The following is a 12,421-nucleotide window of genomic DNA, read 5'->3' on the forward strand; positions in this document are numbered from 1 at the left end:
GCGCAAAAAAAAGATACCCCGGCATATATATAGCAGCATGGTGCACAAGGAAGGTCTTGGTTGCAACGGCCCGCGCCTTATTTTCACTACTGGTGTTTTTTTTTTCCCCATTTTTTTTGTTTCCCTTTCCATGGCAGGTTGATGGCGCAATGGGGGGCCCCCGGGGGAAAACAGGACAACTCCTTTACTCGTCATCCCCAAAAAACACCTTGACGGGCAACCAATCGTCTGTGCAAACCTTGAAGCGCTCCTCGATGCCGTCAATGCTCCTCATCTCGTCACCAGACAGCTCCCACCCGTCGAGCTGGAAATTAGCCTCGATCCTCTCCGGGTTGACGCTCTTGGGGATCACGCTCCAGCCCTTCTGCAGCCCCCACATGAGGAGCACCTGCTGAGGCGTCCTGCCCTTGGCCTCTGCGATGCCGAGCAGCGTCTCGTTGGTGTAAAGCGGAGAATCGGTAGACCCCAAGCACGAGTACCCGGTGCTGTGGATGCCCTTGGAGGCGTTGTACGCGACGAGTCTGGGGGACGGGTTGCACGGGTGCAGCTCGATCTGATTGACCGCCGGCACAATCTAGAACCATCCCAAAGACGAGTTCAGCAGGCGGTTCCCAACCATTTCCCAAGATCCGCAGGCCAGGGATGGGGGGGGGGGGGGGGGGGGGGAAGAGGAGCCCGGAAGAAAATATAAAAACCCACCTCGCAGCTTTCGTGCCCCAGCAGCACCTCGAGGTTGGCAATGGCAAAGTTGGAGACGCCAATGTTCCTCGCCTTGCCCGTCCGCACCAGCTTCTGCATCTCCCTCCAGGTGTCGACAAAGGTCCAGCCGGGAACGAGCTTCATGCCGTCGGCGGGGTCCGTCGCGGCCGGCCAGTGCACGAGGTACAAGTCGACGTGGTCGGTGCCGAGGTCGCGCAAGCTCTGGTCGAGCGCGTCGGCCACGCGCGTCTGGTCCGGGTTGCGGAGCTTGGTGGTCAGCCATATGTCGCGGCGCGGCACGCCCGAGGCCCGGATGCCGGCGCCGACCTCCTTCTCGTTGCCGTACGCGGCGGCCGTGTCGATGTGGCGGTAGCCGGCGCGGAGGGCGGCCTCGACGGCGGCCTGGACCTCGTGGGGCTTGGATTGCCAGGTTCCCAGGCCGACGGCGGGCATCTGGTCGCCCGTGTTGAGGGCGACGGTGCGGCTGCCGCGGGATACGATTGGTTAGCTGGGGGGGGGGGGGGGGAGGGAGGTGGCGGAGGTGGTCTGGTGGTTTTTTTTTTGTGCGGCGTCGTCGTCGCGGGAACGGGGCCAACTTGCCTGGTGTGCTTGAGCGCCATGGTGTGTTGCACGAGGCTGGGCTGGCTGAGTTGGTCGAGGGTGGTTGGTTGAGTGTGCTGCTGCTGTGCAAGAGAGATGCAGTCGTTGAATGGCTCGATGGGTTCTACATGGCGTGACTGATTGGGAAACCCGGCTGATGTGGGGCTGGCAGGCCGATTTGCTCGGTATGTCGTCACGACGGACTTGACGGACCGACGAGCGGAGTACTTGGGGGCCGGTGTTGCTGCTGCTGGAGACGAGAAGCGAAGGTGTCACCAGACTGGTTCAGTTCGCTCCTCGCTCCTCGCTCCATTGACGGCAAAACATGGAAGTGCGTTTTCCCACCCCGGGGCAAAAGCAACGTCACCACGTTTGGATCAATAATGGACTAAAACAAGGCCAAAACAACCGCCGTGGTTTTTTCCACCGGCTCGGACCACGACCGGGCTGGCACGACATCTGGTTGGCATTACGCATCACAACTACCTGGCCTAGGCTAGAATCAAGACGCAGGGCTTGTGCCCTCGGGGATTTCCGCCACCCTGGCCCGATACGTCCGCTCCGCCCTCTTCCACACGCCCTCGTCGTCCCGGCGGTCCAGCGTCAGCAAGGCCGGCAGCAGCAGCGACGAATACTCGTCGCTGGCCTCGCGCGCGACCAGGGTGGGCAGATAGTCAATGGCAATGATGCGCAGCTCCGGCCCGTCGAGGTGCCCCGAGGCCGGGATGGTGGGGCTCTGGAACGAGCTGTAGCTGGCGTACACCGGGATCGGGTTGTTCTCGCTGTTGGGGTCGCAGCTGACGTCGCAGATGACGCGGAGCCGCCGGCCGGGCCCCGACAGGGACTCGAACGTGACAAAGGGAGGCACGCGGTGCGCGCCGAGGTAGACGCAGTTGACGAAGATGTCCGACTCGGCGACCTCCCTGAAGGGCCCGCCCTTGCTGGTCTCGGCCATGTCCCACCTGAGGACGGATTCCGCGGGCAGGCCGGCGGCCTCGCAGCACTCGACCGCCCCCGTGCCGCAGCGGCCGAGCGCGCCGATGACGATGACGCGGGGGAACTGGCCCTCGTTGGCTGCCAGGGCCTCGTTGACGGCCGACCTGACGAGGTCGACGAGCGCCGAGGCCGAGTCGAACACCGGCACCGGCCCCTGCGCGGTCCCCGGGCGAAGCAGCTGGTGCGCCCAGGCCAGCAGGGCCAAGGCCGTGCCGGCGTAGCCGGCCCAGTAGCCAAACGCTGCGACGCGGCGCCCGTTCTCATCCGTCAGGAACTCCAGGTCGTACAGCAGGCCGCCTGCGTTGGAGAAGCGCGAGAGCTCCTTGGCCCATCCGTGCTGCCTCTTGAACACGTGGGCAAAGTGGATGTAGGAATGCGGCAAAGGGGCTGCGGCGCACGGGAAAGAGTTGCAAAAGCAAGGGTTTCATCACGCGCCCAAGGTCACGGTCAGCCAACTGCACTCTTCCTTTTTTTTTTTTCTTCCCCAAGCCGTCGCGAGGGGTCGGGTTGATGGGGGGGGGGGGGGGCAAGCAGAAAAAAAGGACCAACTGCCGTCTGCTTGAATCTCCTTCAAGCCCAGAATGATGTCGCTGGTCGGGGCCTTGACCCAGGAGCCCGCCGGGACGATGTCGGCGCCAACAGCCTTGAACTCGTCGGCCTTGTAAATGCGGTCGGGGGACTCCTCCACGCGGACGACGTAGCCGGCCTCGATGAGCGCCTTGGCCGTCTCGGGCGACACTGCGCAGTTAGCAGATGCGTCTCCAGAGACGTGGGATGGGGGACAAGGAAGCCAGGAAGGGCAGGACGCAGAGGAAAAGAGGGGGGTGGAGCCGAGAGGAGGAGGAGGGGGGGGGGGGTGGTGGTGAGGGGGGGTTGCGTATGCGCATGCGTACATGGAGAACGACGCTCCAGCGGCTTGGTTTCGCACCGCAGGTGAACAACCAAGGGCGACATTTTCGTTTACGAGACTCGGGGGCTGGGGAGAGAGGGTTGGGAATCCTGGCGAGGATCTAGATTTCAGCAACTGGCTGCGGCGGATTACTTTAAATGATTTTTTTTTTCGGCGGCCCCGCCGGAGACAATTGGACGTGGGAGGGGAGACTGGAGGAAAACTTGTCTGGTTGACTCACTCCAGCCGTCACGTGATGGGTTGTGTTGGTGGTTTTATCGCCGAACTCGCCCAGCTGCAGTGCTGGTGATGCACTGCTCATATCGAGTACCCCTTGACGACTTGACGACTTGACGGCTCGCTCGTCTGCTTCCCCGGTTATGGTCTGGGAATTACTTTGCCAAAACAACAGCAACGACAACAACAACAACAACAACATTTCCAATCCGTCACACATGGCCCCCTCGTCAGGGATTCCGGACCCGGCAAGGCGACCGGATCCCGTCATCGCGCGCAACGCAACCCCAGCATGGCTGCCGCTGTCCATCATAGCATATTGCGACAGCCTACCCAGCTAGCAGCGGCTGGCACCCAACCCCACGATGGGACAGGCGCGCCAAACCTCACTCTATCAGATTGCCATCCGGATCCCTCACATGCGCACTCCGCAAGGCACCCCTTGCCCCCCCCCCCCCCCCCCTTGAGAACGTCAACCCGGCCGCGTTTGAAAAGCCCTCACCACCTCGTGGATATCCCACCCCGTCGCCGAGCAGAAAGCACAGGCCGGCCGTTCCCGGCAGCGCCGTCTGGGCCTTGGGGGCTCGAACTCGGCCCCCTCCCCCTCTGGTGGAGATTGATCTTGCGGGAGCCGAGTCGCAGCGCGAACCGGGTGACGGACGGCGCGGCCTCGGGAGGTCAACGTCCTCGGGGGGGGGGGGGGGGGTGGGTCATGCCCAGGTGCGTCGCGTACCAGGCCACGGTGGCCCCTGGACGTCGGCGCAGGTGAGCACGAGGTGGTCAATGTCTCTTACGGGGGCGGCAGGCCGGCATTCTCGCGCTTGGCAGAGTCTGGAAGCCGGGCGGGGATTTGGATTTGCTCATGCAGGACGATGGATGGGCATACTCACTGCTGATGAACGCAATGGGTTTGGTGGATGAAGGTCTAGCTTGTGTCTGGTCTGGTCTGGTCTGGTCTGGTTGAAGACTGAAGACTGAAGACTGAAGACTGAAGACTGAAGACTGAAGACTGAAGACGGGCTGGGGCCACTCTGCTCTAGCCGTGGGCAGGGAGGGAGGGCACTGGAAACGTGCCGCCCCCGCCCTGCATGGGGAAATGCGCGATGCCATCATCGGCCCAGCTCCATTTCAACTTGCAGGCAGGTCCCCCTCCTTCCACCAAGCCAAAGGAGCGTTGGAGCAAAGCAAAGCACCGCAAAGCAAAAGCAAAAACAAAACAAGACAAGACAAAACACAAGACAAGACGAGCCTGCTTAACCCACGACTTGGTGGATACATACCCTCCACCCATCCCCCCATCCCCACATCCACCCATCCCCCGCCCACTTCTCGCGCCCCCTTTGTGGCACAGACCCTCCCTCAGCTCAGCTGCTTCCAAGTCTCAGCCGAATTCCACCAGGACGGACCTGGCCTGACGGAAGAGCTCGCAGGGGAAAACAGCGAGTTGCGATTGTTCGATTCACCACCAATCTTCACCTGGAGTTGCTGACCCGTTCCAATCCACAGTGCTGCCAACGCCAGCCTGCAACTGCAACGCCCAGGCTTGCGTCGGCGGATCGGATCCCCCCAGCCGAGTTCCAGCCAACGCGCAATGACGACGACGACGACAACAACAACAACAACAACAACAACAAGGCCAGATCGCAAGGCAGCAAGGCAGCAACAAGCGTCCCGAGGATACGTACATGTACCGTTCGATCCGCAGTCAGAAAAGAGGCTGGGCTGGGCCAAGAAAGACCCGACTCCACTGGCCACTCGCCAACACAAGCCCGCCGCCGACCCATCCGTCTCTTCCTTTTTTTCCTTTTCTGCTGAGCTTCTTCCTTTCTTCTCGGCGACCAGAGCAAGAAGAAGCACCTGCGCCTTGCAGCCTGCTGGTACGTGCGGCCGGATCTTCTCCCGCCTGTTTTGCTGTCCTTCTGTGCCTGCGTCTGCGTCTGCGTCTGTTACTGCTCCTCTGCTTTGTTTTCTTCCCCCACCTTTCTCGCTCTCTCTCTCTCTCTCTTTTTTCTTTTTTTTTTCTTTTTTTTTTCTTTTTCTTTTCTTGTCGTCAGTCGCAACGCGACACAGTCCCTTGCCGACGGAGCTTGTGAGCCTGCTAGCAGCTGGTCTGCTGCTTACATCCGCGCGGATCTGCCCAGTGTCCCACGAGATTCCCAAGAGACGGAGCGTCGTTGGGCCGACTGCGTGCGTCCGTCCTATGCTCGGCTCAAGTGGCGACTTTTAACAAGGTCTGTCCACGAAGCCACGGATCGATGAAATGCCCGGTTTTTTTTTTTTTTTTTTTTTTTTTTTTTTTTTTGTTTGTTTGTTGGGACGCGACGCGAGTAGAGGTTTTCCCGCGAGGGGCTCGACGCGGCCCCTGCAAAGCAGACGCTGTTGCTGCGCTTGGGAACGCTCAATGCCGCGGACCTGCCAACCTTGCGCAAGTGTCTATCGAGGCGACGAGTTTGCAAGCGAATGCGAATCCCGGAAAGCCTGGGCGCGCGCGCATATTTTGGAAGCTGGGGTTGCCGGTACTCTACTCCGTAGCAGATCTGAGTCGTCGACGAGGGCTCCACCGTCCACAGTACAGTCCGCAGTCCACAGTCTGCAGTCTAGTATCCACTGTCCACAGTACATTCCACAGTCTGCAGTCCAATATCCACTGTCCACGTACAGTCCGCAGTCCACAGTCCAAAGTTCCATCCTTCACTGTTCACTGCCCAGTATCCACTCCCCATGACTGAGGACCCTATCCGAGTCCGCAGAATGCGCGCAGGCTTGCAGCCGGGTGGGATTAAGCAAGGGCGTGTCTGTAGCGAAACATCATGACAGATGGCGCTCACTGCGCCCTGCTTCTCAAGCTTGTTTGGAAAGCCTTCGGCCAAGGTACGTACCGTCCTGCCGGAGCTCGAGGTACGCGGGTCGACTCGTCCAAAAGAGCAGCTCCCCAGCTCTTGGCTGCACCCCCCTACCTCTCTGGCTCTGGCCTCTCCTCTCAAGTCTGGTCCCAGACAGACTCCCAGTCCGTCCAAGTCCTCCTTGGCTGCGATGCTGTTATGCTTGCTTGCTGCTGACTTGCTCGTTGCTCGCTCGCTCTGGAGTCTGCCTCCTGCCCTCCCTCCCTTTTCCCTCCTCGCCGCCTCTGGTTCTCCTTTGTGCCGCAGCCAGGTAACTTCGTACCTAACCGGCGCCAGCCAAACATACAAGTAGCCTTCTCCCTCCCAACCCTCTCGGCGCATCTCCTCCTCTTTCGTTTCCATTCCTCTTTTTTCTTTTTTCTTTTTCCTTTTTTTTCCCCCTTACTGATTGTCGCGCTTGCCTTGCTGTCTTGTATTGATATTCCCCCCCCCCACCCCCCGTTCAAGTGGCCAATTTCACTCATTGGCTTCTTCGGCATCCCCGCGACTGGTACCACAGGCGCCCACTTACACAACCCAAAGCCTGGCAGGCAGCTCACGGCCAACTCTCAGCCTTTCTCCTACACTCCCTCCCCATCTTCTCTGACCAACAATGTCTGCTCGTAAGAGAAAGCAGGACGAGGTAGAGGAGGAGCTCGTCTCCCTTCCTGAAGAGGATGACGGTGAGGAGGAAGACGAGTAAGTTTCGCGCCACCCTTGAACCACCACACCCGGACCTGCAGCCGTGGTCTCTCTCGTCGTCTTGCGATATGAACCCGCACATACCGACAATTGCATGCTTTTGGTTTCAGCGCGCCCCCAAAAGTCGCGTCGCGTTGCGTTCTGCTTTTCAACATGCTGGACGCTTGCTGCTCGTCTCAATCAATCCCTGGCGTTTCATATCGTAGACAATGGTTCCCCTGGCTACCCTCGTGCTAACGCTACTGGCAATCAGGTACGTCTCCACAGGAGATGAAGAAGAAGATGACGACGCTGAGGAGGAGGAGGAGGAGGAGGAGGATGACGACGATAATGGGGAAGAAGAAGTAGAAGTAGAAGAAGAGGCTGCGGACGAAGAAGGTGATGCTGAAGGAGAAGGGGACGGGGAAGACGAAGAAGCAGCAGATGGTCAAGACGGCGATGAGGCCGAAAGCCCCAGCGAAGCGGAAGAAAACGGCGTGCAAGGTCAGTGTGCCAACAGCCCCCAACTTCCTCATGTGCAGCACGCAGAAACCCGTTGGATCAGTTGGGATTCCGGCCGCCCGTCAGCTAACACTCGCTGGAACAGATGACCAACCGGCCGCCAAGAAGCGCAAAACTGCCGAGGGATCCGCCAAGGAAGTGACCAATGGCAAGACAACCAATGGTGATAGATCCGAAGCCAAAGCCAAACCTGCTGCTCCGGCCAAGGAGGTTGTGAAAGCAGCCGAAGCTCCCGCAGCTGCTGCGGAACCAGAGACTGCGACGGCTGGAGACGGCGATGAAGCAGCAGAAGGAGAATGAGGCACTTGGCCGCTTGCCCTTCCATGCACCCACCAAACTTCACACCGTTTTGTTGGCGGCGTGTAGACCTATGACATGCATGCTTACAATATGGACAGGTCGGTCAATGTTGGCGCGTTCCGTCAAAACCATGCTTGTGGCCAGGAAAAAAAAATCGAAAAGGATCCCGGAGGCTGTACCTGTAGATTAGCCATTGACCGACCACTTCGCTGGGGCTGTAATGGACGACATGTTGTTCCTCACCTCATGCCGCCTGGGTCGCACGCAAACCCGTTGTGTTGGTTCCTCGTCAAATCCGCGAATCCTTGCCCCCTAGTTTACCCCGTACTGTCCTCTGCAACCTGCACTGCACGACTTTCTCCCAGCAACCTTGCCGCCTGCGTCCCTTACCTGCCAAAGTGTACGGGCTGCAGAGTCATGCGCGACGGATGATGTGCATTCGCCATCTGCGTATTGGGCTTCCGAAACCAAGGGTCAAACTTTGCAAGGTCCCGCTTCCGACGCAGGCAGAATGACTGCGTTTCGTTGTCTGCTTCTGATGAAGCGCGAATCTTGAGGAGGACAGCCCGCGAGCCATCATCTCTCCTAGCCAGGCCCATGCCAAATCTCGTTTCCATTTCGCTTCGTTTCTTTTGTCTTCCAAGCCACGGCAACAGTATGGCGCGGCCCGAGTAGCAAACTTCGCCATGATCCTTGGCCGAACCACGGGGCTAGGTGTGCCCGTCATGTGAAAGATCCGTTGATGCTGCACTGTTGCAGTCTGACCTCGGAACCTCGCGGCGGCTCGCGGTAGCTTATTTCGACGTAACCCGTGTTTGCAAGTGAAGCATATGAACCCGTTGCGCCAATGCATAGCGCCGTGTATTTTATCGAAATCGCTCTGGTCAGAACTGACGCACATGGCGAAGGCCCCTCGGCAGGACTCGCGATCTTGCTGTGGTGGTAGCAGTGGAAAATATGAACCAATTCAAGATGAACGGTCCTGAGAGCATTTGGATTCGAACTACAAGGCATACCTTGATCCGTGCATGCGCGGTATACTCTGATGCCTTGGGGCGGAAACATCTGCATCGTTGCCAAGAGCTGCATCACTTGCCTCGTCGCGTGTCATTGGCATGTAAGACTTGTCTGCTGCGAGGTTGCCGGATCTACCCGAAGCCGCATGTGATGCAAAGGTTTCCCTCCTTTCAACCATTGCAGCGAACTCTACATCCCCCCCCCCCCCCCCTTTTCGGCAACGGTTTTCGCAGAATTGAGATTACAACGACACAGCTGCGGCAGCACAGAGTATGCCTGGCAACCTGGTTTCCAGACGAGGAAATCCCAGTACCGGATCAGTAATGGGTTGCTCAATGCTTGACCGAGGCTCACAAAATAGAGCCATGTGGCTGTGGGCATGCGCGGTGCTGATGTATTGCGATTTCACATGAATCTGACTGTGCCGAGAGCTCCTTGTCGGGGTTGAATCGCATGGCACATCACCTGACAAGAAGGTTCCATGCTGCTGGAAACATTGGTAGTTGTGAGTCGTAACTAATGCCGCGGGAATTCAGAAAGGTGACGCCTGTGGTAGCTCCTAAGCACATTGTCTCGTTCTAATTTCGAGAAAAGAGATCACGGAGCATCATCATCGGCATAACCATGTAAAATGTCTGTCGTAGGGCAAAGCCGTGCTGACTTCGCAACACCATCGCGACATATCATATGGCCGTTATACGCCGACTTCGAAGCTGGACTTGATGGAGCGGGGTTGTCCAGGTTTAGTACAGAGTATGTATGTCTAGTATTGCGTGATTCACCACCGCAGTCTGCGCAGTCTGCAATGCGATCGATTTCTCTTTATCCGCGTCCAACGCCGAATCTTACCATTTCTGTGGGTCCTCCACGCCGTCACATCCGTCTATAGATGCAGCAAATGAGACGCAATGATCGATGCAGGTGATCGAAAAGAGCCTAAAAAATAGGAGATCGCACTAAGGAGCGGCTGCGAATTGCGAGCGGGCCAACCTGCGGGTCTTGGTCTAGTGTAGCTGCTATTGAGGGTGAGTTGAACAGCTGAACGAGTTGGCCCGTCAAGGTGTCGACACCTGTCGTTGCGTTTTCAGCTATCGACGACGAAGTTTGGCGTAGTGTTTGCCGCCACTCGAATAGCTCCAGCGCAGCCCTTAAAAACCCGCTTTTGGACTTGTATATCGGTGGTTGGTGTTGAAGATTCCGTTTAACCAACTTGTTTACGCCCAGATGCATCCGTGCTGGCTTGCCAGCTCCTTGCTTTTTTCGCTCATCAATTTGCCTTTGAGCTTTGAATAAAAGAAAATGTTCCCTTGGCACAGTCTGATCAACTTGTCGTGATCCAAGCACCGTCGTCAAACTGCGAAACAGTCAACATCTGATCGAGAACTGCGAAGGACCGACAGTTTTTGCTTATTCCTGTTTTCATTTTTGGACGTGATGGCCAATGCCAGGACGACTGACGCTGATCGAGCAAGGTTTAGACCTGTTCCCAATTGATGAATGTTTACTTGTGTTGACTTGGGCGAAACGCACGCGTACGGTCACGCGTTGTGCTCGGGCTTTCCCCTTAAGTATGTCCGGGACAACTTGTTGCGTTGCGTTTTCAAATGAAGGAGGCAGAGCTCCGCTAAGTGACGCTGGTTGTCAGTGCCCCCCCCCCTTGCGACGAGTCTGGTGCCTTTGAATACGTAGCCAAGGTCCAATGCGTCAGCGATCGACTACTTGATGCAAGCTCTGAAACAGGCCTGTATGAATCTTGGCGGAAGACCTGAATGTGCGTGCGTGACGTTTTGCTCTAGAAATTGTATCGGCAAGGTACTTACGCCTCCATGGCAATCACATGACAGGAGAATGGAGAAATGCAAACCTCACGACGACGTTTGGTGGAAGAGTTTGCCTTGGCGAGGTGGTGCGGCCTGCTGGTATTGAGAGTTCGGAAGAAGAAGAAGCGACATTTCATTCTTTTCCTTCTTGGCGGCCGCCGGAATGCCGAGTCCCGACTGCCAGCTGCCAGGATCGCCCCTTTCACTCGATACATGTAATCAGCTGATGGCCACCAAGTCCTGGCCGGCCATGGCCAGCGTCCTTGGGCCTGGGCCATGTCGGGGTTTGTTTGTTTTATTTGCGTTGCTACCAGACGATTTGGCTGTGCTCAGGCAACACTTTTGGTGCGTACTGAGCACGGGGTAGTATTGACATACTCCGTGCGGAGTAGACACTTGTTGTTGCGCCAAAAGTGTGACGCCACACAATGTGCGACATGATTGGGTATTATGTACTGCGATTGCGATACTTGTTGGTGATTCTAACCCGAGGTCTCAACTCTCAATTCCCTCGGCAAAGAACCAGACCCGTTACAACGGCCTACAGTTTCTTTCTGGGAGCTCTGTTCCGTCCTAGCGACTGACTGCGGGGGCTCCACCAGAACAAAATGTTCCAGACCTGATAAAAGCACGGCACCAGACAACTTGCACATTCGCACAAACGTCTCGACCCACCTGCTTTGCTCCGTACGTTCGCATGTTTCCGCACGCGGCCTGGTGCGATTCAGGGCCGGCGGCTGTGGCTGTACGGAGGTATGTAGCGTGATCGATGATAGGGCTCAGCTACCAGCTGTGCTGGGTCCTGGCTGCAATCAGGCATCGGCCCCGTAACTTGGCGGTATGTACCTGCGGACATGGGCGAAACGTGCATGTGAAGTGAAGCAGAAGCAACAAACATGACTGAATGGATCGATTTACGGTACGGTACGGCCATTTACCCTTTCACCTCGACAGCCATTCGGTTTCATGTCGCAGCATCGGAACGGAGAGGGAGAGGCATGGCTGAGGACAGCATGCGCTCATTAGTCTTTCCGTCGCCTCCTAAACGTGGAATGAATTACTCTGCAGATTCCCTGTCCCGGTGCCCACTCGAGTGGATTACTCTGCGGATCCACGCCTTATCACGGCCACGGCCCCGGGCCCTGGGCCCTGCCAGCCTAACTTAAACTCGACTTTCTCAAGCACGCTCCGTACCGTTAGCCTGACTCTGTGGTCGGAACGGAGCTGGAGCTCCAGCCTCCAGCTATCTAATCTAATAAAGGCTCTGCTTTTGCGCGGCTTTCAATTGCAATTTTTCGGGTCAGCCTTGACTTGGCTGCCACTCGTCCGACTGGCGACTGGCGACTGGCGACTGGCGACAGACGACAGACGACAGACGACAGACGCCAAGACCCAGCTCACGAGATTTTCCGCCTGGGTCTCATAGGTCTCAATTTGTCCGACTCCCTTCTGGCGGCCTTGTCTTGTTTTTCGACTCCATAAGACCCGGCATTATCACCCGGCCGGCAGAGTACCGCAGTCACACGCCACCAGTGCTTTGCCGTTGTTGTCGCCATTGTCCTTCGTTTACATTCCAGTCGAGTGGCTGGTGCTCGACTCCGGGAACCCGGTCAAAAAAAACCCCCCTCCCCCCCCGGAAAAAAAAAAAAAAAAAAAAAAAAAAAACTGAAAAAAAGGGAAAAGAAGGAGAGCAAGAAAGCGGGAAAGAGACATCTGGGGAAAGAGAGACTGGAATCACAAATGAACGTCGACCTTCTGGGCAAGACGACTGGGCTTCA

The 12,421-nt window shown here is 57.4% G+C and overlaps 4 protein-coding genes across 4 annotated transcripts; 1 reads left to right on the forward strand and 3 right to left on the reverse strand.

The window, feature by feature from the left end:
* Positions 1 to 184: 184 nt before the first annotated feature.
* Positions 185 to 1,319, reverse strand: UV8b_00055 (uncharacterized protein; the record flags this gene model as incomplete). Its single annotated transcript, XM_043137553.1, has 3 exons — positions 185 to 574; positions 700 to 1,183; positions 1,300 to 1,319. 3 exons carry the CDS (start codon positions 1,317 to 1,319, stop codon positions 185 to 187), a joined length of 894 nt encoding a protein of 297 aa, XP_042993487.1.
* A 482-nt stretch (positions 1,320 to 1,801) lies between these two features.
* On the reverse strand, positions 1,802 to 3,249 carry UV8b_00056 (uncharacterized protein; the record flags this gene model as incomplete). Its single annotated transcript, XM_043137554.1, has 3 exons — positions 1,802 to 2,682; positions 2,845 to 3,033; positions 3,189 to 3,249. The coding sequence occupies 3 exons, from the start codon at positions 3,247 to 3,249 to the stop codon at positions 1,802 to 1,804; spliced, it is 1,131 nt and encodes a 376-aa protein (XP_042993488.1).
* Positions 3,250 to 6,916: 3,667 nt separating this feature from the next.
* UV8b_00057 (uncharacterized protein) lies at positions 6,917 to 7,806 on the forward strand (the record flags this gene model as incomplete). Its single annotated transcript, XM_043137555.1, has 3 exons — positions 6,917 to 7,002; positions 7,259 to 7,488; positions 7,592 to 7,806. The coding sequence occupies 3 exons, from the start codon at positions 6,917 to 6,919 to the stop codon at positions 7,804 to 7,806; spliced, it is 531 nt and encodes a 176-aa protein (XP_042993489.1).
* Positions 7,807 to 8,192: 386 nt separating this feature from the next.
* On the reverse strand, positions 8,193 to 9,001 carry UV8b_00058 (uncharacterized protein; the record flags this gene model as incomplete). Its single annotated transcript, XM_043137556.1, has 3 exons — positions 8,193 to 8,516; positions 8,572 to 8,740; positions 8,823 to 9,001. 3 exons carry the CDS (start codon positions 8,999 to 9,001, stop codon positions 8,193 to 8,195), a joined length of 672 nt encoding a protein of 223 aa, XP_042993490.1.
* Positions 9,002 to 12,421: the final 3,420 nt, after the last annotated feature.

This window comes from Ustilaginoidea virens, chromosome 1 (genome assembly GCF_000687475.1).
Source record: "Ustilaginoidea virens chromosome 1, complete sequence".
Classification (NCBI taxonomy): Eukaryota; Fungi; Ascomycota; class Sordariomycetes; order Hypocreales; family Clavicipitaceae; genus Ustilaginoidea; species Ustilaginoidea virens.